The sequence below is a fragment of the Geospiza fortis genome, unplaced genomic scaffold (assembly GCF_000277835.1).
Source record: "Geospiza fortis unplaced genomic scaffold, GeoFor_1.0 scaffold41, whole genome shotgun sequence".
NCBI classification, from domain to species: domain Eukaryota; kingdom Metazoa; phylum Chordata; class Aves; order Passeriformes; family Thraupidae; genus Geospiza; species Geospiza fortis.
This window is the reverse complement of record NW_005054299.1, coordinates 3,946,891-3,970,219: the sequence shown is the minus strand read 5'-3', so window position 1 is coordinate 3,970,219 and position 23,329 is coordinate 3,946,891. Positions and strand designations below refer to the sequence as shown.

The 23,329-nt window shown below is 42.2% G+C and overlaps 1 protein-coding gene across 1 annotated transcript; it reads left to right on the top strand.

Annotated features, from left to right (window-relative positions):
• Positions 1–638: 638 nt before the first annotated feature.
• Positions 639–13,733, top strand: FLVCR1 (FLVCR heme transporter 1). The gene is made up of 10 exons (XM_031059150.1): positions 639–748; positions 1,843–1,987; positions 2,524–2,664; positions 2,971–3,038; positions 3,281–3,384; positions 4,505–4,615; positions 5,653–5,758; positions 5,975–6,086; positions 6,597–6,664; positions 8,043–13,733. Exons 1-10 carry the CDS (start codon positions 701–703, stop codon positions 8,103–8,105), a joined length of 966 nt encoding a protein of 321 aa, XP_030915010.1. The 5' UTR covers positions 639–700; the 3' UTR covers positions 8,106–13,733.
• Positions 13,734–23,329: the final 9,596 nt, after the last annotated feature.

Below are 23,329 nucleotides of genomic sequence, written 5' to 3'. Positions count from 1 at the left end.
GACAGGAATGGGAGAGCAGGGATTGTGTGGATGGGAACCACGAGAAGGATGGACAAGGGAAACAGGATCAGGATGCGAACAAAGTAAGCCGTGGATATTTCTGGAGTGTATTCCCCTCCAGAAGCTAGGACTGATCTCAGTGTGCCTGCTGAAATGTGTCAATAGAACAACAGAATTTCTCTATTCTCGTGTTTTACTTCCTTAAAAAAAAAAAAAAAACTGAAAACTCTCAATAGCTAGATTGAAAAAGTAGCAAGAATTTAGGCACTTGGAATTTAGAAGTAAAGTCTGTGTATCCCACTGCAGTTCCCTTCTGCATACACATTCCTGCTGGGTCTGCCTGTCCTGATAACTGCACAACGTGAACTGTGTAACAGAACGCCGCTCACTGTACTGGGCAATTGCACAACCTGAACTGTGTCATAGAGCAGGTTGCTATAACCCACCCAGCTGCTGGTCATCAATTGCTTATCAGATTGCTTATCACACTGCTTCAGACTGGGTGAAACTTCAGAGCTACAGGGCTGGCAGGGACAGCAGGCAGGGGAGGAACAGAGCAGTTATCAAAATTTAGATCTCACTTCTTTGGGATGCTGATCGTTTGCAGCTGGAACACAAATCACTGGGAATGCAGGATGTACCTGCCAAGGCTTGTTTGGAGTGCCAGATCTCCACAAGTATTTACCATCTTAAATGAGGAATGCCAAACTCATTGGAACACTTTGTTCTGGCCTTAACCTCTCTAGATGTAAATGATGGAAAATGGTATCACTCGGCTTTGTTGGAACACTGTGGATACTGCACTGGCTCCTCTTGGGGGAGGAAAAAATATACCTAAAGAAAAAAGTAGCTGTGTGCTCAGTTCGTGTTTGTAGGGTTCATATACTGAAGAGTGAGGACAAACGGAGACAAATTCTTCCTGGGACCACTGGATACTGTGTCAATATGATGGCCTGGGGAAAAAAGGTAGCAAAACCCTCATCAGGGTATGCACAAAGGGTGTTTTGTAAGCACAGTGGCTCTAATGTATGTGCTTTCTGATTGTTGGACTTGCTACCATAACAGTCTTTGGTGCTCTTCTTAAATTTAATTTTACCTAAAATAAATGTTCCAACACTTTAAAAAGCTGCTAAGTTTTGGGGAGCAGAAGAAGGAAATTGGAGAATAGTTCAGGACTTGTTCCTTCATGTTTTAAAATGCCTTATATATATACCCAAAATTTCAGTTCCTGTTTTATGTCTCTTTAATGCAAAATCAGTTGTTATGTTGGAATTTACTCCACACACAAATACTACTTCATTCTGTGATTTTTATTTATTTCCTTAGCAATAATTGTTGAGTTTGGTCTTAATAAGAATATTCCTTTTCTCTGCTCTGTCTGTTCTTCGGTGAGCCTTGCAGTCAGGCTTTACTGTAGTGGCAGGAGCATGACATCAAAGAAGAACATTTCTACAAGGGTAGCTGGAATCTTGTGTCATCTGTAGTCCTTCAGTTGCAGGATGACTGATAAAAAATTATGTTCATGCGTGGTGTTTTCACTTCCTGTGAAAGGTTCTGGTATATGTATGAAGATTCTTGTACAAGCACTATGTGTACTGTACATATATACACTAGGTGTGGTATTGTAGTTCAATGGAGAAGTGGGAAGGTTAAACCTGAGTTATGGAAGATCAGGTTGTAAAACAACATTGAGAGCAAGTGGCTCAGAAGTGTGATACTAAAGTTTTATCAATGCTTACTATTATAACAATTCTGAATTCTACCTGGAAAGACTTTTCACTTCTGTTGATTTGTATGTTCAGAGGGAAATGATTTTGGGTTTTTTTTGTCCTTGCTTTCCAGCTTGGTACTGCAATTGGCTTCCTGCTGCCACCTGTTCTGGTCCCAAATACACCAAATGATATTGATCTTATGGCACACAACATCAGCATCATGTTCTATGGAACAGCGATAGTGTCCACACTTCTGTTCTTCTTAGCAGGAGTTGGTAAGTGTTTAAATTACTGGGATTTATGTGCTGGCTACAGAGGATGTTTACAATGTCTCACTTTAAAGCAGCAGACTGCTCAACCTAGTTGAGGTCACAATGTTTCCAGTTTGTGTTCACTTACCTGTCGTGCCAGGGTTAAGCAACATCCATTTCACTCTCGGTTGTGCCTCACATGGGGTGATTTCTTTCAGAACATTTAGTTCTCTTAGTTTCTTCGCTGCAAGGACTTATGATATAATGTGAATTCACTCTGTTAACCTTACAATTTGTATACAAAGGTCCTGACATATTGCAGACGAAGTCTGACCATATTTTGGTAGCAATCAGATGTGACCAGATAACACATCCTTTGTGACTGTGACTCAATTCTTCCATGAGAAAATCTAGAATTTATGTTTTTCATGGAGTTGTTAAAACTACAAGTCACTCTCCTGAAATTCATCAAGCTGAAACACTTCCAAGAAAAAAACCCCAAAAAAACCCACACATTAGTTTGGTAGAGATGAAATTGTTCCTTCTTTTTTTTCCCCCAGTGTTTGAAGAAAAGCCCAAATACCCTCCCAGTCACTCTCAAGCAGTCCTGCAAACCAAACCTCCTGAGGATTACTCCTACAAGCAGTCCATTATTAACTTGTTCAGAAATATTCCATTTATACTTTTGCTAATCAGTTATGGTAAGTGGTTCTATCTGCTTGTAGTCTGTAAAAAGGTTCAAATGTGGGCCAGAAGCATGTAGAATTTTAATTGTGGGGGCTTTTTTTATGGGGCAGGGAGTGTCAAATTTTTTATTTACTCAGGTGCCAATGCTGGAAAATCCGTAAGGATGCAAAATATTGCTTGTAGGTCCAGTGAAGAGATTTTACCTGGTACATAAAAGGTTTTGTGCTGTGAGTCTTAAATGTCAGAAGATGAATTCTTTAGGGTAACAAATCAGCATGGCTGCACCTGGAATGACTGAAGCTTTTTTCTTGGTACTGCAGGTATAATGACTGGGGCATTTTACTCTGTCTCCACATTATTAAACCAGATGATAGTAACTCATTATGAGGTAAGTTTCTTGGATCTTATCTTTCTCTTTTTCACTGTACATTTGCAGAGGTGATATTTATTTTGTAGGTGCTATGTGTGCTCAGACATTTGGTTTCTTTTATACCTCTGTACAGTTTCTTGTGCCATACAGCTGTGGGAGTCATAGGAATGTTTGCTTGCACTTGTGACTGCCAAGAGGTCTGAACTTGACTCTGAATGGAAGCAATTATTAATGAGCACCATATAAATATTTGTTGAAAGGGAGAAGAAGTGAACGCTGGGAGAATTGGCTTGACACTGGTGGTGGCAGGAATGGTGGGTTCGATTATTTGTGGTTTGTGGCTGGATTACACTAAAACATACAAGTAAGTGTGGGTAGGCATGTGTGGGGTTAGGGGTAGGAGAGTGGTGCAATTGCATTAGGAAAATACTCCAACATAAGGGCTGAAATGATCTGCTGATGAAATGCAGTTGGTCCCTGATCTTTTAGTGGCCTTGATGGAGAGAAGTTTCTGCAGCTACAGGGAAAGCTTGAGACTCTCACTGGTTATTGGCCAAAAGAAACGAGGGAGCACAATGCAAAGGGATTTGTCACCTACTCCTGTCTCTTCAGGAGTGTAAGGAAAGCACTGCAGGTCCTACATACAGTGGCCAGGTGGCCCAGTGGACTTCTTCTCCTAGGAAAGCATAAAGTCTCAAAGGCTGCCCTGCATTGTTTTGTAAAATGGCCAGCTGATAGATTCTCAATTTTTTTATGCCACTCCTGATCCTATTAGTAAGTGTAACGTTTGCTTTAATTGAGGGGATGACCATGGAGCAGAGCTCTCTTCTGGGGTAGGAGCTCCTGGATCTGTCATCCAGGAGCGAGCACTGCCCTGGAGCACTGTTTGTGATGGAATAGTTCTCCCCTGTGACTCTTAGTACATTATGTGCCTCTACAAGCCTAATGGATGTTAATGCTGTAGATTGGCTTCGTTTCTGCATGTGTTTTGGCATACAAATATGTGCTTTAAGAATTTGGAAGACATCCCTTCTTCCAGATTGAAAATAAATAAAACACTGTAATGAGATTTGTTTGACTTGCCTCTTGTAGGCTGACTTTTATTGCTAATAGTGTTGGACTCAGCTGCTCCTGTGTTGATGTATTTGTGTAATGGGCAGCACTGCAGAATGACCAAGAGGTACAGCATAGCAGAGAACTAAAATAGTCTTAAGGTAGTAGTATGTGCTGTGGTTGTCCATTCTTTGAGAGTTTGAGTCAGTGTCCTTAGCCTGGAGTGAACCAGCCAGATAACCAAGACAATGAAGGGTTCAGGAATGGATATGTGCTCACTGCATGCTAAGTTTGAGGCAGAATTACATGAAGCAAATTTTATAGCTTTAGAATGGCTTATGTAATGTTCATGTTATCCTTCCATGCTTCAGCAATGTGCTATGGCCTTCTATGAACAATGTTAATTTTTTGTTGTTATTGTTGGGTTGCAGGCAAACTACTTTGATTGTTTACATTCTCTCTTTCATTGGGTTGCTGGTATTTACCTTCACCCTGGACCTCGGATACCTTATAGTGGTGTTCGTGACTGGAGGAGTGCTTGGGTAAGCAGTTAAAGAGCACTACAAGACTTACTACATTTCTCTTCTGAAACATATTTAAATGTTTTACCTAGATAATTCTGTGTATTCTGTCACCATGATCTCAGCCTGTGCCTTTAGCTCACAGTACAGATAGGGTTTCTTCTTCTGTTACATCAGAATAAGGCTAAAGTAACTCACTTTTCAGTAAATTTCGTTTACCGTTTCATGGACCTAAGAGAGGTCCCTATGTGATCAGTTTCTTTGGTTCCAATTCAAATACTGCTGTCTGCAGTAAAGCTGAAGCTTTCTCTTGACCAGTGTGTAGGTGATCAGAGTTTGACTGAGCAGATCTAGGAAGACTGGCTTCTCTGCATTTTCATTAATTATACTTTGACAGCCCAAGCAACATGCTGATTGCTTTGTTTGCTGTGCTGATAGACACCCAATCTAAAAGCCTCAGGAGGTGCTGGGGGAATGTTGCTGTATTCAGACAGAGAAGTCAAGATGAAACCAGAAATGTCTTAAGAGTTTCAGTTTAAAAGCCAGTCAACCAACCTCAGCTGCATTTTAAGCTTTTTCTCTTCCCATCATTCATCGATCCCCTCAGCTTCTTCCATAGCAGCTTCCAGCAGGTGTTCAAGTGTACAGCCTCACTCCCTACTCATGGTCTCCTTTTGTCCTCCAGCATGGATATTTGGGCTGATCAAATGATGATGTCTGTGCATGGCTTTCATATGAAAGTAATTGGCTTCAGTTGTATGGATGGCTTGCAGACTCCTTTGCAAAGGTTATTTCGTATGTATGGTGGTTATGGGAAATAGGACAAACATGTTTTAGCAGCTTTGCCCTAAAAAGATGTGTGGCTAAAATTCTTGGATCATGCTGAGGGAATGAAGCAGTCACTATTATTTGGAATTTCTGAATGCTGTTAAGTCATGAACACATGACAATTCAGAATACCAGTTAATTCATACCACCATGTTTGTATGTTAGGTTTTCTTAGCTGTAGTAACAGATGAAAGTCACACCTGTCATCCTCTTACTGTCCTCTTCAACAGGTTCTTCATGACTGGCTATCTTCCACTTGGATTTGAATTTGCTGTGGAAATTACATATCCAGAGTCTGAAGGCACTTCCTCAGGTCTCCTTAATGCATCAGCACAGGTTACAGCATTTTATTTCTTCAAGTGCAGTAATGTTCAGGAAGGCCACTATGCTCAAGTCTAGGAAGGTTTTCTTAGGCTTAGCTAAGTCTCTTTTTGTTGCTATAGTCCTAGTTTTTTAAAACTTGATTTTTATAAGATGTGACTTGGAACTTTTAATGATAAAATGATGACTCTTTTCTGTATGATCCTGATGACGTTACTTGTTTGTTTATAGATATTTGGAATTATCTTTACACTTGTTCAAGGAAAGCTCACAACAGACTACAGTCCTCGTGCAGGAAACATCTTTCTTTGTGCTTGGATTTTTGTGGGCATTATTTTAACAGGTAATTACAAGTGCAAGTAATGGCTTCTCTTTAATGTAAAAACATAGGTGTTTTTAGGATGATATTGCTAATATGTGGACAGCCATCTGACCCCCATTTCTTGAGACGTGTCTTGAATTTGAGACAGATGTCTATCTCCAGAGTGGGGTGAGAATTAGAAATAAATGCACAAATGGAGGCAGTTTGCAGTTTTCCAAATGCAAGAAATTGCTGATGCACTCTGGAACTGTGCCAGTGTTTATACATGTTGACTCACAAATGTGCTGAAAGTGCTGAACTATCAAGCTTTTCTTTAAGTGCTTGTGGTTTAAAAGATTTTATTGTCATTGCCTGCTTTGTGAGGAGCAAGTCCAAATTGTCAGTGAGTTCAAATTGCAAAGAAAAAATAGGGGTATTTTGAAAATGTGCTGAAAGCAGCTTCTGTGTGCTTGCACCCTGCAAACATTTCCCTTGAATTGCATGTCACTGCAAAGGTGTCAACCAGCTTTCCTTTTTTCCTTCTTTTCTAAGCCTTAATAAAATCAGATTTGCGAAGACACAATGTGAATTCAGGGATTATGAACTTGGACGTTAAAGCTGTAAGTGGTGACTCTTTTCCATGATTGTATTACCTACTTGAATGCTTGACTTCTACTGGCAGAACAATATCAGCTGCAAAAGAGTACTTGACCAAGTCTTATGACTGGTTCCATGTTGGTTTTGAACAACAGAGCCACATGGGATGCTGCTCTCACATATCTGTTTTTCTCCTTAACTCCCATGAAAAAACCTGAAAAAACTTCTACTCTCAGAATTTTTTTTAATTTTTGAATTTTTTTAGTATTTGAATTTTAAGTGGCTGATAATCTTATTTTATTGCTTGAATCTTGCTTCTTCATAATAGCAGGGAAGCATTGTAAATTGTGAAGCCTTTTTGTTTATTGGGTTGTGAGGCCATCCTGTAGACTATGTATTTTATTTAAAATACCTGCAGTCTCTTCAGGTGAAGTCAGTGTCTGATAAACAGAAACCATGCTGGAGTTTCTGTGCAGTGCTGCATAAAGAGCTGGGTTTGTTCTTCTGCTGACACTCTCAATTGAAAGGAAGACTGAGCCTAGCATTTTCTGATGATGATAAGGCTCTATGTTTCAGCAGTTTTCCAAACTACTACAGTTACTAGTAGAAATAAAGCTCTCAGTGAAAAGTTTTTCAATGCTGTGGGTTTTCCATTGCTTGGATCAAGATATGAGACAGTTTTTTGGAGTCAGACTTCGCAAGATCCTCTGCCATACTTATTTTTGTGTAGGTGTCTTGCATGCCCAGCAGCTTTTGATCATCTGTGACCAACTGCACACTGCTAGTGTCTGTATGAGGTTCAGGAACTTTGAGCTGGTGCTGTCTGAGCTAACTTGAACGTGAAACCTGCTGGCAGCTGCGGGTGCTCAGTGTGGCCTCCTGTGCGTTTCCCAGTCAGGGTTGGGGCTGTTCATCACTTGTCTGCTTTCCATTATCACCTCGTTAATTAGCCTAGATCGTCACCCCGCTTCATTCATATTAGCCACGGTGTAAGAAAAGCTGCAGTCCTTGCCCTGATGTTGCCATGCATGATTGAGACCTGGCTGTGCTAATAATACTCAGTATCACTTTGATACTGGACCTTGATCAAGAATCTACTGTGGTTAAATGTAACAGAGAAAAAAAAGGGAAGTTAATCTTCATGTGACAGATACTTATAAGCAGTAAATAGATACTTTGGAATTATACCAAGGAACTAAATTCTATGTTTGGACTCTCTTCGTCTATTACAAAAAGAAAAGAAAATAGGGTTTCATATAATTTGCTTAATTGGGCTAATTAACTACATAAACTTTTGGAGCCTAACCTAATAATTATCCAATAATACTGAGTTTGAGAATAATTCTGTTGAATAACAGCCTAATTCCTGTTGTGTTTTTACTTTTTCATCTTCCTCTTCAGGTACCAGTTGACAGTCCTGTAGAACCTGAAAGCACTACATTAAAGATTCAGTCAGCTTTATGAAGCTGAAGGAAGGTGACTCAGAAATGCACAAGTTTGGTTAGCTATGGAATGATATGAGCTAGTGTAATCACTGGATTTGTGTGTATGAGTAGTGACATGTGTTTGTTGATATTGGTGGTAGTTGTGTACTGGAAGCTATGAAGATGCTCAGTTCATTTTGCTCAAGATGCAAAGAATTCACCTTTGTATGGAATATTTATTTTAACATTTTCAAGTCTTGCAGTTTGATTAGTAAAGAACTGTGTGAACGCTCTCCACAGGAGGGAGATGTGCATTCAGGATGCATACTTGAAAAAAATCAGGAGTCTTGAACTACAGTTGTCATGATCAGAAGTATCTAATCTTCTTTTCTTGTTCAGTCTTGCTGGTGCATTTGAAAAGTCAAAGTGTAGGTAAATGAACAGCAGGAAGATGTTCACAAGTTCATTTTTTATTTTAAATGTATCTGTATTTGAATATAAGCCAATGATTCCTTATGGAAAAGTGATAGCACAATACTGAGAACAAGAGATGACGTGTGTGTTTCATACTGGCATCTGACATTTCTTTTGCCTTGAAACTTCTTTATAGCTATCAAAAGGCAGATAAGAGAAAACACTGTTTTTGCTATAGCTTCATTGTAGCATTTCTGGGGAGATTTAAAAGGTTTCTCACTAGATAAATTGGAGAAAAAACATTTCTTATTAAATACAGTAAAAAGGAGGACAAAGGCCTTTGATATCTCTGTTATGAATATTTATAAGCAATGGAACACTACCACACAAGTTTCCTCCACGGAATATTTTGAGTGCTTTCTCATTTAAAGAGAGACGAGTACATGTTTACAAGGAGCCAGTGCCTTTACTTTGTAAAGAAGATCCCTGCCTCATCTTGAGTTTAATCAGTGCTGCTGAAGAAATTCCATTTTGTGTGTTAAACCTCTGAATATTTGTGGAGTATCAGAAAACGTGTTCTGTCCTTTTTATGAATTGTATCACTTGTCTCATGTGAAATTCCTGTGCTTGTGTAACTTAAATCATGTCTTTTGCAGTTAGTTAAAAGCTGTAAGGATGACTGAAAAGAAAATAGGGATATTTTCATTATTTCTGATCAAATATTTTCTTTTATACCATTTTAGCTGCAAAATGAGCAGACATTATTAACAGTAACTTTTTGTTACTTCATTTATCTGTATTTGGGATGGGGGTTTTTCAGTGCAGTGCTTTTGAAAATTTTGTCCTTTACCTTGTGCTCTATCTACACACCCACAGAACTGATAGCACTACAGTAATACTATTGCTGGGAAACTCAGACCTGGGTCAGTGGACTTTTTGGAAATATTTCATTTCTAGCTCAGCAAAGTAAAGTGAGCCTGCAAGTTCAGTGGCATCAGTGATGCTGTGTCTCTGAGTTCCCACAGTTGCAGTGCCATCCAGAAGGTGCAATCCTGCTCCAAGTTTTCCATGGGTTGTTACAGTTGGGGATGGGGAATTATTTAACTCTGTGCTGGGATAGTTAATTTTCTTCACAGTGGCTGGCATGGGGCTGTGTTTTGGGTTTGTGCTGAACACAGGGCTGATAATACAGAGATGTTTCATCCTTGCTGAGCAGGGCTCACACGGAGCCAAGGCCTTTTCTGCTTTTCATGTGTCAGAAAAGGTGAGGAAGTTGGGAGTGCCTGGGAGGTTGGGAGGAGACACAGCCAGGACAGGTGACCCCAACTGACCAAAGGGATACTCCAGACCATGTGATATCATGTGCAGTGTATACACTGGGGGCAGAAGGAGGAAGGGAGGGATGTTTGGGGTCATGGTGTTTTCTTCCCAAACAGCCATTGCACTTGGTGGGGATGGCTGAGCACCTGGGATCCTCCCTGAGCACCTCCCTCATGCCTGCCCATGGGAAGCAGTAAATTAATTCCTTGTTTTTCTTTGCTTGTGTGTGTGGCTTCTGCTTTCCCTATTAAGCTGACTTTATCTCATCCCATGAGTTTTCCAGCTTTTACCCTTCTGATTCCATCCTCAATCCCACGGCTGGGGAAGGGAGTGAGCAAGGGGCTGCCTGGGGCTTGGTGGATGGCTGGGGCTAAACAACAAACTCCAGGATAGTCTCTAAGTACAATAAATATAATTAAAAGCTTTTCTTTTTCTTATTTCACTGTAGAGTCAGGAAAATCCTTTTGTATAAAAAGGGCCCTGAAAGCTTATCTTTCAAAGCTTAGCCTCTAAATGTGATGATCTTGATTTAAACATTTTGTATAATAAATGCTTCAGACAGGGCAAGACCTATCAGAATAAGCTAAGCATGCTTGGAACACTTAGCTTGCCAAAAAGGGTTCATGTCTCTTTGCCAGGTCCAGTGCTAAAGAGAAAATGGCCAGGCCTTGCTGCTTCTGGGGAGGTGAACTCTAGAAGAGTCCACTACTGAAGTACCTGAATATAGGAAAAGTCACTCTTGGCTATTCAAATGGCAGGCAAGGGTATAGGAGTGAAAGGAGAGATGCTTTCATTATGTCATGAAAGACATAAATGAAGTGAAAGTAGAGATGCTTACATTATAGCATCAAAGAGATGCTTTCATTATTCATTTACATTGAAGCTGCCCCACCAAGGGATGTACAGGTTTTCAGCCTGAGGGAGAAAAGTGAAAGTTTCTGCCTTGTGGCATATGTGGGTGGCTTTTCCCTTTGGAAAATGATAATAACGTGTGCCAAAATATATATATGCTTTTCATCAAGATACAGAAAATATTTATGTTCATGGCCCATGCATGGTTACTTTGACTTTTGGTGTTGCAAAATCTTAACAAGATAATATTTTTCTAGTTTTGGGGAATTGTTTTCAAATGTCCAGTAGAAAGTCTTTGCCAGTATCCAGGATGGTTGCTGACCTGTTCAGTATACACTGTTCAAAAGAAAAGATTGAGTATTTTTGTTCCATTCTTAAAATTTATTTTTTCAATTCCTTTCTTCACTGCTAGTTTCCAGTTTCTTTAGTTATGTTCAGCTGATTATTGAAAAAATATTCTAGTTCTGGCTCTTTGTATTTTTTATCTTCTGCCAAATTACTTGGCTACCTTCTGAAAAGGTTGAAAGAAGATTTTGGCTGGCTGGAAACCCTGCTGGGTCCCTGAAAAGAAAATATTCCTAATAATGAAGGCTTAATTGCATCCTGGATTTAATATTTCCCTTCTAAAAGGAGCTTGAAAGTTGGAAACCTATGAGCTATTTTCAGGCAATGATAAAGTATTTAAATGAAAGGCTCAGCAGCAGGATAAAGAGCAAATCAGTATTTTCTATGCAATAATCTTATCATCTGTCAAGAAATTGAGGTTCTAGATCATGGCAGAAATAAATTTGGAGTAGTTGAGACTTTGTGGTTTTTGCTTTTAATTTTAAATTTTTGGGTTTTAGCAGAAAACATGCACTCAATCAAACATAGAATCCCAGAATGTTAAGAGGTTGGTAGAGACCCTAAAGACCATCTGGTCCCAACACACCTGCCATGGGCAGGGACACCTCCCACTAGACCAGGCTGCTCAAGGCTCTATCCAACCTGGCCTTGGACACTGCCAGGGTTGGGGTGCTCACAACCTGCCTGGGCAGCCTGTTCCAGTGCCTTACCATCCTCACAGTAAAAAATTTATTCCTGATACTTAAATTAAATTCCCTCTCTTTCTGTTTGTACCCATTTATGCTTGTCCTATCACTACAATTCCTGGCAGAGTCCCTCCCACTTCCCTGTAGTCTCTCTTCAGATACTGGAAGGTTGCTATGAGTTCTCCATGCAACCTTCTTAGCCTTGAAATTCCACATGCATTTGGAATTGCAAATAGGGGTTCTGACTCTTAGCCTTCAGATCCTGGCTCAGCCCCCCAGCAAGAGTAGAGCTGGGGGCTAAAAATCCTAGCTGCTAAAAAAAAGTATCATGAATGGAATTGCACATCAGCTAGGAGAGAATGGTGTAGGAAACCAAGTGAGAACAGGCATCCCAGTCCTGTGCATCAGCTTTTGCTTTTCAATTTGCTTTTTTTCTGAGTGTTTCAGGAGAGCTCTGGAGGATGCAAGAGAGCACACACAGTGGGGAGCATAAACAAGGGGACTGTCCCCAAGGTCCCAGGAGCCCAGCAGGTTGTGCAATTGATAACTTTCAGCTAATTCAATTGATAACTTTCACAAAGTTTGGAGATTAGCATTAATATTAGTTCTTACCTTAGTGTTTCTTCCCAGCCACGTTAAACTTTTGGTAATTTCAGTGGAAGAGACTCAGAGAACATTGACACATTTTTATTTAGGATTCCTGCCATGGCCTTAAACCCCTTATTTTATTGGCTGGGTGTGAAAATACCAGACCTGTAGGATGGACTGTGGAATTGCTGGTAGGTAAGTCCCTCAGAACAAGTATTTGTAGATGGGTGCTTGTCTTTAGTAACATCTCTTTCTGTGTGTAAATGCCCATGGCTTATGAGGAAGAAAGAACAAGGGAAGAAGTAGCAACAATACATATGAATCATTTCAGATTAATAGTGATGCCTTGAGAGGCTACCTAGAACAGAGGCTAGACAGTGTAAAAGGAATAAAGTAGGTATTTGTTAAAAAGGGCTTCAAAGGAAACACCTTGGGCAGCACAAGAGCCTGGCCAGGGCTACACCCAAGATGGGTGACGGGTCACATGTTTTCACACTTTTATGTTTTGGTCCATTTACATTTTGGGGTTAATTGTCCAATTACAGCTTCAGGTTATGAAGTCCCATCCTCCCAGATTGCTCTCCTCAGTTATCTGTTTTGGGCCCAAAGCTGCAATGGTGTCCTTGGTTCTCAGTCTGGAGAAGGATTGTTTTGTCAAACTAAACTGTGAAGAGAATTTGCTAACACTTCATATGAACTTCACAGTTACACACTAATGCAGTACAGAATCTGGAAAATATGAAAGCTAAAACTTAAGGCATCAATAAGGCTTTTCTAACTTCATTCTCTTGGTTATCTCTTTTGTTCAAGGCAGTCTGTTGTTTCAGAGGCAATCAGTGGAGTGTGTAATTAGAGCTGGCAGCCCATGTTGCCTAATGAAAAAAATGTTTTTTTGAGAAATATTTGTACTACCTTGTGCATCTACCACCAAGTGAAATTTGGTTAAGCTGTAAATATTTGTTTTCCTTTTCCATTTTGTGAACTCACTAGTTTTTCTGTGTGAATGGGAGTGTGTGACCTTTACAGTTGCTGTCTTTCAATACATGTATGTACCACCTCCTCAAGTGTTACAGGCTATTGCTGTTTCATGGAGCACAAGCTGTCATTGTACACAATAATGAGTGATTGCCCCAGCCCCACCATTTGGTCTGAATTCTGTGAAGAGGGAGAAGTGATGTTAATGCAGGAACTAGAATGAATTAAGCAAAAAAATTTCCTAAGAGAAATGTATTTCTGTGTAAGACCCATGTTATTTAGTGCTCATGCCTTTGTTCTGCTCATGAAGATAACAAATGTGTTTTACTGTAATATTTTGGTTTTGTTAATGTCCAATTCTTTATTTCAAGAGAAAATGCAAAGTTCTTAATGAATATTCTCTGATTGCCATACTGTATGTATGTGTATATGTGGATGCCATCATTCCTTACCATTCTATGTTACTAATAAAGTGTAGGATGCCTAAATTGATTGGAGCCAAGAGTAGCATTTTTGACAGCTGGTAATACAGCTGCTAATCTAGAAGTGATTATTTTTTTCCTTAGAATCTGCCTTTTAATGTAGGAAAATGTGTAAGTGTATGACTTACTGTGTCATTAATACACATACATGTACATGCAGAATACATGCAGGGTATAGAAATTTATTTTACACAAGAGTATTGGCATCCAGAGACATTTTCTTGGGGCATAGAATTCAAGCACTAGCATTGATAGTCGAGTTGTACTACTCTAGCACAGAGATTTCTCCTTGGCTTTGGAAAAGATCTGTGAGGAGATGAAAGGACAAGTTAACCCCTAAAGCAGAGCGCTCCAAAGGCAGCTTCTTGAGGGTAGTGCAGAGATTATTTTAATAAAGCACTTGGTTGCTCAGAGAGTATCTGGGGGGGAGAGGGTAGGATAACTTCTGAGACAGGATAGAAGTGAGACATTACATTTAGTTATGGCTAAAATCAGAGGTGTCTTCAGTGGGAGCACTGCAGAACCCTTGTGAGCACTCTGCAAGGACTCTGTCACCTACCCTCAGGCATTTAGCCCAGGTGTGAGCCAGGCAAATTTGAGGAACCTGCTTCAAAGTATGTGGAGTCATGGTAAGAAAAGGTTTCATTTTTTTTATCTCACTTCTCCAGAAAGCTGGGATTCTCTCTCAGCTATTTTGGTATAGGAGATGCTTCACAGAAGGAGGCTGCAGGTGCTGCAGAGCACAGCAAGCACAAGCCTTGTGTCACAAAGCAATGCAGTTCAACACTGGGTTGAACTTTCAGGTGCGTTCTTCGTTTTACAACCAGGACCACAAGGTCACATTCCTCTTATGGTACCCCTATGAAAGCTGCAGGCAATATCCCATTAGCACTGTAATTTAGACATTCCCACAGCTAGGAAGTAACAATCCCAAAAAGTCATTATTGTCCAAAGTTTCTTTGGCGTTGGAGTTTTGGGGTGGGTTGTTTTATTTCTTTTTTTCTGGTTAGATTCTCCGTGCTTCAAAGAAAACACTAGAAACCTCATCAGGTAAATGGGAAATGTGAAGCCATCCTGACAATCATTAGTCAGATAATTATTTTTATAGCTGGGAGGAGGCTCTGTGATCCAAAGCTAACAATTATTACCCCTTCCAGAAAGTGATGTGGTTTGTGTATGGATAAAATAGGCAGATGCCTAACAGTCCAGCTGCTTCCTGGACTGGAAAGGTTTCTTAGAAGTCTGCTGGATTTCCTTCTGTCTGTGCTTCACAATGAACTAACCCTATCTGACCATGCACTATATCAATATTTACAGCTCTATTAAACAACAACTTTTCAGAAAACAAAACAATAATATCCTGAACTTTGTAGAAAGCACTTCAGCAGATATATCACAAAGGCTAAGTATTGGCAATGGTTAGGCATAATTACTGATTTGTGAGTAATTATATATTTGTGAGTAAGGGGCTAATATCTGCTTAATGTCAGGGATCAAAATTCAGCCTCTAGGATGCTAATTTTCAGTGTTTCCTCAGTAAACTGCTTCTGCTTGTAACAGTGCTTAGACCGTTAAAAAGGCAGTAAATAGTATGTAAAGGGCATTGTCAGTATTGTGGCCTTGTGTTACGAGTTTCCAGAAGCAGGCACAAGATTCTACAAAAGCTACAAAATCCATGCAGATGGAAAAATCCTGGGGAAGTATTGAAGGCTTCAGAAACTTTTCTAGCCTGCATTAGGCTGAACCAGAAAGTTCCCATTTTCTTTTTTCAGAATGGGGCAGTCCTAAGGCTTTTAAGATGTTGATCACTAGTTTGGTTAAGGTAATAGAGAGACTGCAGCTGACTGCAGAATCAGTTATTCTTTTATAAATCAAATTGTCCAGCTTGCTGCCAAGAGAAAAATAAGTTAAAATATAACAGTGCAGCTCTCAAGGCTGTGCATGGCATTTTCTCCACTAAATATTGGAAGGCAACTTGATTTTCTCAGAATAATTCATCAGCTGGTTCTGAACAACCCTGCAGGCATTAGACAGAATGTACATCCTGTGTGGAATGAAGAGACACTGTCCCACAGGGATGAGAATGACTCACCCCTTGGGTTAACCCCTTGAGTTAATGATCATTAACTGGCTCCAGGGGACTTGAATTTGTGTTATCTTCTGCTCACAATGAACAACTGAATTTTCTTTGGGCCCGAATGCTAAAAAAAAAATCACTTGCAGGCTACTGCCTAAAGCCTAGAAATACCACGATTTCTCATCTTCTCACTGCCCCACTGAAGCTTCAAAAGGGTAGAGAAGGCCTCAAAGGCTCGGAAGCTTGACAAAATTGTCCAAGCCAGCCTGTCACCATGGGAGATACAGAGATCCCCCAGCTTTTGGGGAACAGAATGCCCCATGGTCAGTGTGATTCTTCTCTGACTTATTTCATCTGCTCTGAATGCGAGAATCTCATGAGGGTTGAAATGTTTGCATGCACTGAGAGCGTTAGGGAGTCTCCTCCAAGTCCACAGCTTGTGTGATTACACAGCATTCCTGGGTTTGATTCCAAAGCCAGAAGGTGCTCTGTAGGCTTCAGTTTGCTCTGAAGATTATAATCATTCATGTCTGGCAAATAATGAAGAGGGCTGAAAAAAAGTAATTTTGCTCCAGATTACTGTATTTCCTTAAAGAGCTTTATTTTTAAAATGACTGTGATATTTGAATTTTACTGTCACCTTCAGGTGCTTCTGCAGCATTTTGATTACTCTTCAATCATTCTCTGGAAAGGGGAACTCAATCTGCAGAGCACTGTCTCCCAGGGATGCTTGAAGCGATGCTTCAGATCAAAAATTGTTTGATTAAATCATCAGTGTTGTCATGACACCTTGCAGCACCATGGCATTGAGAGCAGTAAATCACACATTTCTCTTTGCAGGTTTCACACAGCATCTCAATTCAAAGGCTTTTGGTGTTTGGGCTTGTGACACATTCTATTGCTAGGTTTAATAACTTTTCCAGTCTGCTTTTCTTTCTTCCTGGAAAGAAATGCATTTGAGGAACTTTAATAATAAGGACGATATTTGGTCAGTGTTTCCTAACCAGCACCACACTATTCCTAGAGGGCACAGGTTATCCCATAGCACTGCTAGACTGCTTAATTTATTTCTGATCAGCAACAACAACTGTGCTTCTAACCTCAAGCAGACAGGGGTTTATTGCAGTGCATTCCTCTCTCCAGGAAGGCAGGGATGACTCAGTGCTCACTTGGCAGTGGAGGTAAGTCCTGACTCTCACCTCTGGTGACACCACTGGCAGCTCCTTTGTGACAAGGTCTGTGGGTGCTGATGATTGCTGAAAAGAAATCTCATTTCTAGGGAGCAGATTTTTTTCAGATACCGCTGTTCTTTACTGCCTGTATTTTTATTATGCAGCTCCCCTGGGGGGAAAAACAAAGTGATTGTTCTGGGTAGTTTACCCTCTGACTAAATGTTAAAGAAGTAATTAGTAAAAAAAAAAAAGCCAATATTCATTGAAGGTTACATTAGTGTTTTCTTGTTTTTGTAAGCAGAGCTTGCTGCAGAGAACAAATCATGTGATATGATGTCAAGTAAGACCTTCAGAGCAAACTGTATTGATGTAATTATTTTCCCAAGCTACTGCAATGTTTGAGACTGAGATTTTGGAACAAGACAGGAGTAAGGCAGGCTAATTGGGATGCTGATGTTGTACCATTCTGGAACAACAGTTTCACCTGCATCTGATGCCATCAGTTGTAGACCAGAGTGAGGTGACTGTAAGAAGTATGGAAAAGGTTATTTCACTGTCAGCAAAGGCTCAGTCAGGTTGCCAGGACCTGCTGACCTGCAATGGGGAGTGGAAAGTGAAAATTTGCAAACCAGTTTTGGGGAAGGTCTAATTTATAGGCTTTTCATAACACTTAGATTTTTTTTAAATGCTTTTAAAAATCTTTTTTAATGAAAGAAAAACTTGCCTGTTGGACTAGTCTGAGAACAACTGGTGTCCATCTAGTCCCATCTAAAATAAACACTGGAATGATTTGTTGCATTAGAATTATTGCAGGAGATTCTGGACTTGCTCAGGCAGAAATCAAAACATGCTGCTGAAGTTCTTCATTGGTGCAGCCAAGGCAGCTGATGGCTGCTTTTTCTGCTAGATGATTGCAAAATAAACAGTGGCTTAAGAGTTCTCAGAAAGGGCTACCTTGGGAAAAGCTCCAAGGAAGCACACCCTCAGACGTTTCTTTTATAGCTTGCTTTTTTTTTAAAGTCTGCTTTAGATATTTATTTTCCCAGTGATCACAGGGAAATTCTATGAGTACAGAAAGTTGTTCTTACTGGTTACTCAAATTGCTCCTGCAAACTTGTACCAACAGCCATTCCCATATTGCCATGGTTATATCCTTACCACAGTCTGACCTTTCATTTCATCACTAAAAAAATCCCATTCCAGCATAATGTTCAATTTAGAAAAAAAGTCCCAAACAAACAAATTTTATATTCCTTTCAAAGGATCAAATGAGGTCACTATGGTCTTTTCAGGAAATGGGCCAATATTTGCATTGCAATAATGCAATTTACTTAAAGCAGGCAAACTTTCTTGACCTGTGTTTTTCTGCTGCCCTCTGCAAAGCTGAAGCACCCCTGTAGGATTAACCATTCTGGCCTGCATCTGCTCTGCTGGCTGCTAAATGCAGAAAAAGCCATTAAGGTCACTTGGCTTGACTTTAGCAGAACAGTGTGCCCAAGCTGGTGTCAGGAAAATCCACAAGCACCAGAGGTTTATGTCCAAAAAGGAGACAGAGGAGTCCTGCAACTTTACTCACAAAAAGGGAGAGTACACCAGAGTAGAAGCCCACAAATTTTCTCTCCCGAGGTTTTGGAGGGTGCAGCCTCCTTTTATCCTGAACTCTCGACTGCATGTTTCTCTCTTCCTTTCCCGATTGGCTGAGGCACTAGGAAGGTACAGCCTTCCCTAAATGCCTACCACATATTCCCCCCTTGAACCTACTATTTTACCCCAAAGTTCAGAAACTCAGGCTTGTGGACTGAGTTTGTTACAGGAGCCAAGATGTCTGGGCTCTGCAAGGAACCTGCTGCCCAGTTAGTAGAGACATTGAGCCCCATTTCAGAGATGTTAACACCCACATCTTCACCCATGATATTGTTTGTAAGGACATCAGACTCTCTCCTCTCACTGGGAAGGTATCCAGGCTTCAGGCTTTTGCACTGAGTGCTGCCAGCTGGAGGTGCTGGGCACATTTCCTGCTCCACCAGTAACTGATACTGGTACAGCGTTATTGTCCACTTTTACTGAGCTGGGAAACAGCCCAGGTCCAGATCTGTCCTGTTGCCATCTGATGGAAGGAAGGGGGAAAAGATAAACAAGCTTTTGCTTCCCAGCACTGCCTTGGATGGCAGCATATTTGAACTCCCTTCTCGCACAAAGGAAAACTTCTGTTCCTAGTGTGAAAAACGCCAATCACTTGTTTTTGTTTTTCTAATTTTAAAAGTTTAATAATAATAAAATGGTTATAAAAATAGCAGTTATAATAGAGTTCGAGTAATAACAATTTGGACAATTTGGATTAGGACAATACGAGACAATAGAAACAAAGAGTTATGGATGTCTGGGTACATTTTTCTGGGCAGCACGAACCTGAAAAAGGACACCCGTTAACAGAGGATTAACCCTTAAAAACAATAGCCTGTTGCATATTCATACACTTCATACATGATGCATAAATTCCATTCAAACACAGGATTCTGTCTGGTCAGTGTCAACTTCTTCCTCTTAATCCCGACCGTGTCTTCAGGGCTGAATGAGGCAGGAAATAGTTTGTTTCTTCTGATAATGGGGCAACAAATTCTCTTTCTTTGAAAGATTTAGGTGTCCTGTGGCTGCTATCTCACTGCGAGTCCTTTCTTTTAAAAAAGTATCTTATATAGAATAGTTTCTATTTTAAGATTTTTTTAGAACCTGAAACTATATTTAACACACTACTAAAAAAATTAATACAGCATAACTTTCTAACATAACACATATAGTATTCATGTGAAAAGCCAATCATAAAATACGCATTTTTCACAGTAGGAGGGTTAGAACAAAACGTGTCTCCTGCCCCTGCTGGCTGGGCTGCTGGAGCAGCTGCCCTCTGCCTGCAGAGGCATCAAAGCAAATGCACCTGTGTGCCGTGGCTGTGGCTCTGAGAAGGGTCTGCTGTGGACTGAGACCCGGGGAATTGCCACATGGCCTGGCTTGGAGAGCTCCAAGGTTGCAGAGCTGGGGCTGGCCAGGCAGGGAAGGGGCAAGGGCAATCTGCTGGCCAGCCCATCCTTTCCTGCAGTGCTGCTGCTGGTCTTGTTTCACTTCTGCCTCCTTGTGGCCCTGGTAGCACAGAGTGGCATCCCTGTTCACAGTGAGAAGTATTTTCACATTACAAAGTTTGTTGATAGCAGAGTCTGGACAAGGCCTTACAAACATCTTGAAAAGGCTGTAGCTGTGCTGGCAAAAGATCTGCAGAGCAGAAAACCACCGAATTTCCAAGCAGCAAAGCAGAGGTGAGACCTTGCAGGCCATGAGACAGCAAATGACACCAGTCATCCCTCCCCAGCCTGGCTGTAGCTCCCTCTCCTGAGGCCAGGCCGGGCTGGAGCTGCTGCCCAGGAAAGCCTTCTCCTGCTGGCTCCTTGCATGAGAAGGGCTGTTTGGAAACAATGGGTAATAGAGGAAGTGCTTTCCCAGACAAGTCCAAATAAATACATGAATGAACTTCCTCTGCTCAGTATCACAGGGCAGTGAGGGTTTGCTGTGTGGCCGGGCTGAATTCACTGCTGTTTGATCTCAGAGGAAGAGGATAGTGGGACTCCTTGTGGGGGTGTGGGGGTGGCACTTTGGAGAAGAAGCCTGCTTGGAAAAAGTGCCAATGCTGATATCACCTTGCTGCCATGGTGCAAATTAAGAGCTATTAAGTTTCCTGCACTTGGTTGTGTAATTGCACTGCAGGGCCTTTTGAATGCTGCATTTAAATGAGTCTGCAATTGGAAATAATGAAGGTTAAAACCCTCTTACATGATGATTCTATGATCAAATTAGTTCCTTTGACCCAGAAAGCAGCTGTGGTAGCAATGAGCTGTGCACTAGGAGCAAGACTGTAGATGGTAGTGTTATTTAGAGCTAGCTTTAGAAAGGTACATCCATACAAAGTGACTGAATTTCAAAGTCAAACAGGTCTGGCACACTGGGACAGAGGCTGGGCAGGAACCTGGTGTAGGAGGAAGACCTGCAAACAGAGCAGGGAGGAAGGCAACTCTGCCCAGAGTCATCGTATCAAAATTAAGTGGCCCCATGAGGTGAAAGCTGGGGGCATGATGCATATCCCATCCTGCTTTTACTCATCTTGAATATCTGTTCATAGCTAATACCAGGCAGAGCTTTGGCTAATCCAAAGCAGCATTATTCTATTTTTACACCTCATTTGTAGCTGGTGAGAGGGTTATTAAGACTTTTCCTTGGTTGTAGGGACTTAGGGACTCTACTTTTATTTCCTTAGGCTGTTGCTTTGAAGTTGCCTTTAGCTCCAGGACCCCAGCTAACTTCTGCCCTGCCTGTCCAGCCCACAGCTGGCCTTGGACACACTGACTGACCTCTGGGAGTTCAACTTGTCACTCTTCCACCTGAGCATCAGGGAGGAGCTGGTAAGAATTTTCTTTCTTTCAGTCCTGATTGGAAGTGGTCTGGATGCTGCAGACTGCTGTGAACAGAGCTGTGGTATCCAAACCTTGCCATGCCCCTGACCTGTCTGGCCAGGGAGAGTCCTTCCTTCTGGCACGGAGCATTCCCTGACATGGTGGATGCAGGAGGCTTTGAACTGCAAAGCATGTAGCATCACTCTAATCTTCACCCTCCCAGAGTGGCTAACAAGTGGGTGGGTGTAGGAAAACAAGATCTGAAGCTTCCTGGCTGCTCTGGGCAGTGAAGCAGCACTGAGCAAGGCTGTGACAGCCTCAACATGGTTGCCTGTTCCAACAGGGAGTAAGGCTCTGGGATATACGTGACTGCCAACTTGTGTATCAGCATCCTTGAGGGTGACATTCTGCTGTGTAATCCCAGCACTCCAGGCTCTGTCACATGCAGTGTGCCCCTCAGCTGCTCACACATGGATGCCACCACCTGCACTGTCCCATTACTTCTAACATACAGGTCTGAAGGATTTTCAGTTTTTCCTCTGGCTCTGCTCCAGTGAACTCACAGACTTTCTTGGCCTTCCTTTCCTTGCAATGTCTTGTCTGAGCCTCCCCTGGCTCCTTGAGAGCCCTCTCCTCTGTGTCTGCAGCTATCTGCAGCCTCTCTGGGTCTCTGTGTTTCACCATCTCCCATTGGGAACTCCTCTTGGTGCTCTCACATCTTGCTGATGTTCAGCATCATCTGCGCTCCAGGAGAGACAGTGCTTTCCCTGGGATCCTGCTTCCAAACCCAGCAGGGTGTGTGTGTGTGGGTGTGTGTGTGTGTGGGTGTGTGTGTGTATCATCTCTGCCCAGCATGGATGCACATTTTCCCTCCAACTGCAGCGTTTGCTTGATGATTAGGGAAATGCAGGACATAGTGGAGAGGGTGAAGACTTCACAGCAGCTCTAAATCCACCCTGACCGTTACCCCTTTCCCCGGATTGTGTTGCCATCTACACACAGAGCCCCCACATTCAGCTTGGGGGTTTCTACACTGGGTTGAAAGCTGACACTGGGCAAGCCATGTAAGCTGAAGCCCTTGATTTGCTTTAGCTGATGGAACAGCTTTTCCCTGTCCTCCCTTCTGTTAAAGCTCCTGGTGAGATTCTGGCATGCCATGTGGCCAGGGGACAGCAGGGAGGATTACTGCTAGGACTCACAGAGACATCGGCTCCTGCGGAGAGTGATTAGCAACTCATCATGCACTCCTGTCTCCTGAGAGCCTTGGGAAGCTGATTAGGGCACCGCAGAAATTTATTCCTGTCTGGGAGCAGGGGAGATTGGAGCTGCAGCAGTATCTAAGCGCATGGTCAGGGGATGGGAGCAATGCTTTTCACACTATTTGTATCTGATGGGGGTCACTCACAGTTCTAGGAGATGCATTATTACACTGACACTGTTGTGCTTGGCATGAAGAGCTGAAAATTCCCGTCGGAGCGTGGCCACAGCCATCAGGGCACGGTGGGCACCGGCGCGGGCAGCACGGCCAGGGCGCTCTCTGCCGGGCCTGGGGCTCCTCTGCCCTGCCCTCACAGGCGCTTTGCCTTCAGGATCTCACTGCCACCACCGTACCGCTGCGTGCTTGACAGCGGATCTTCCAGCTCTGCTGGGAAGAGCGAACAGCCCGGCTTTCTCCGAGGAGGACTTCCAACCTCCGGCCTCCATCCCGCACTGGAGACCGGGACGCACGGCTGGGCTCGGGCTGCGCTGGGCTGGGTTCGGCTTGTGGGGATCGCCGCGCCTCGGAGGGGCCGGGCTCGGCTCTGCCGGGTTCGGCTGCGCTGGGCTCGACCTGGCATGGCACGGCTCGACCTGGCACGAGCTACGGTTCGGTTCGGTTCGGCTCGGCCCGGCCCGGCTGAGGGCGAAAGCGCT

Bases quoted from the DNA above. Each gene is read 5' to 3' on its own strand.
- FLVCR1 (XM_031059150.1), top strand. From the start codon at position 701: ATGCCAAACTCATTGGAACACTTTGTTCTGGCCTTAACCTCTCTAGAT. The intron at 3,039-3,280 runs GTAAGTTTCTTG...ATTTGTTGAAAG, and splicing joins TGATAGTAACTCATTATGAG to GGAGAAGAAGTGAACGCTGG. The intron at 6,665-8,042 runs GTAAGTGGTGAC...CTTCCTCTTCAG, and splicing joins TGAACTTGGACGTTAAAGCT to GTACCAGTTGACAGTCCTGT.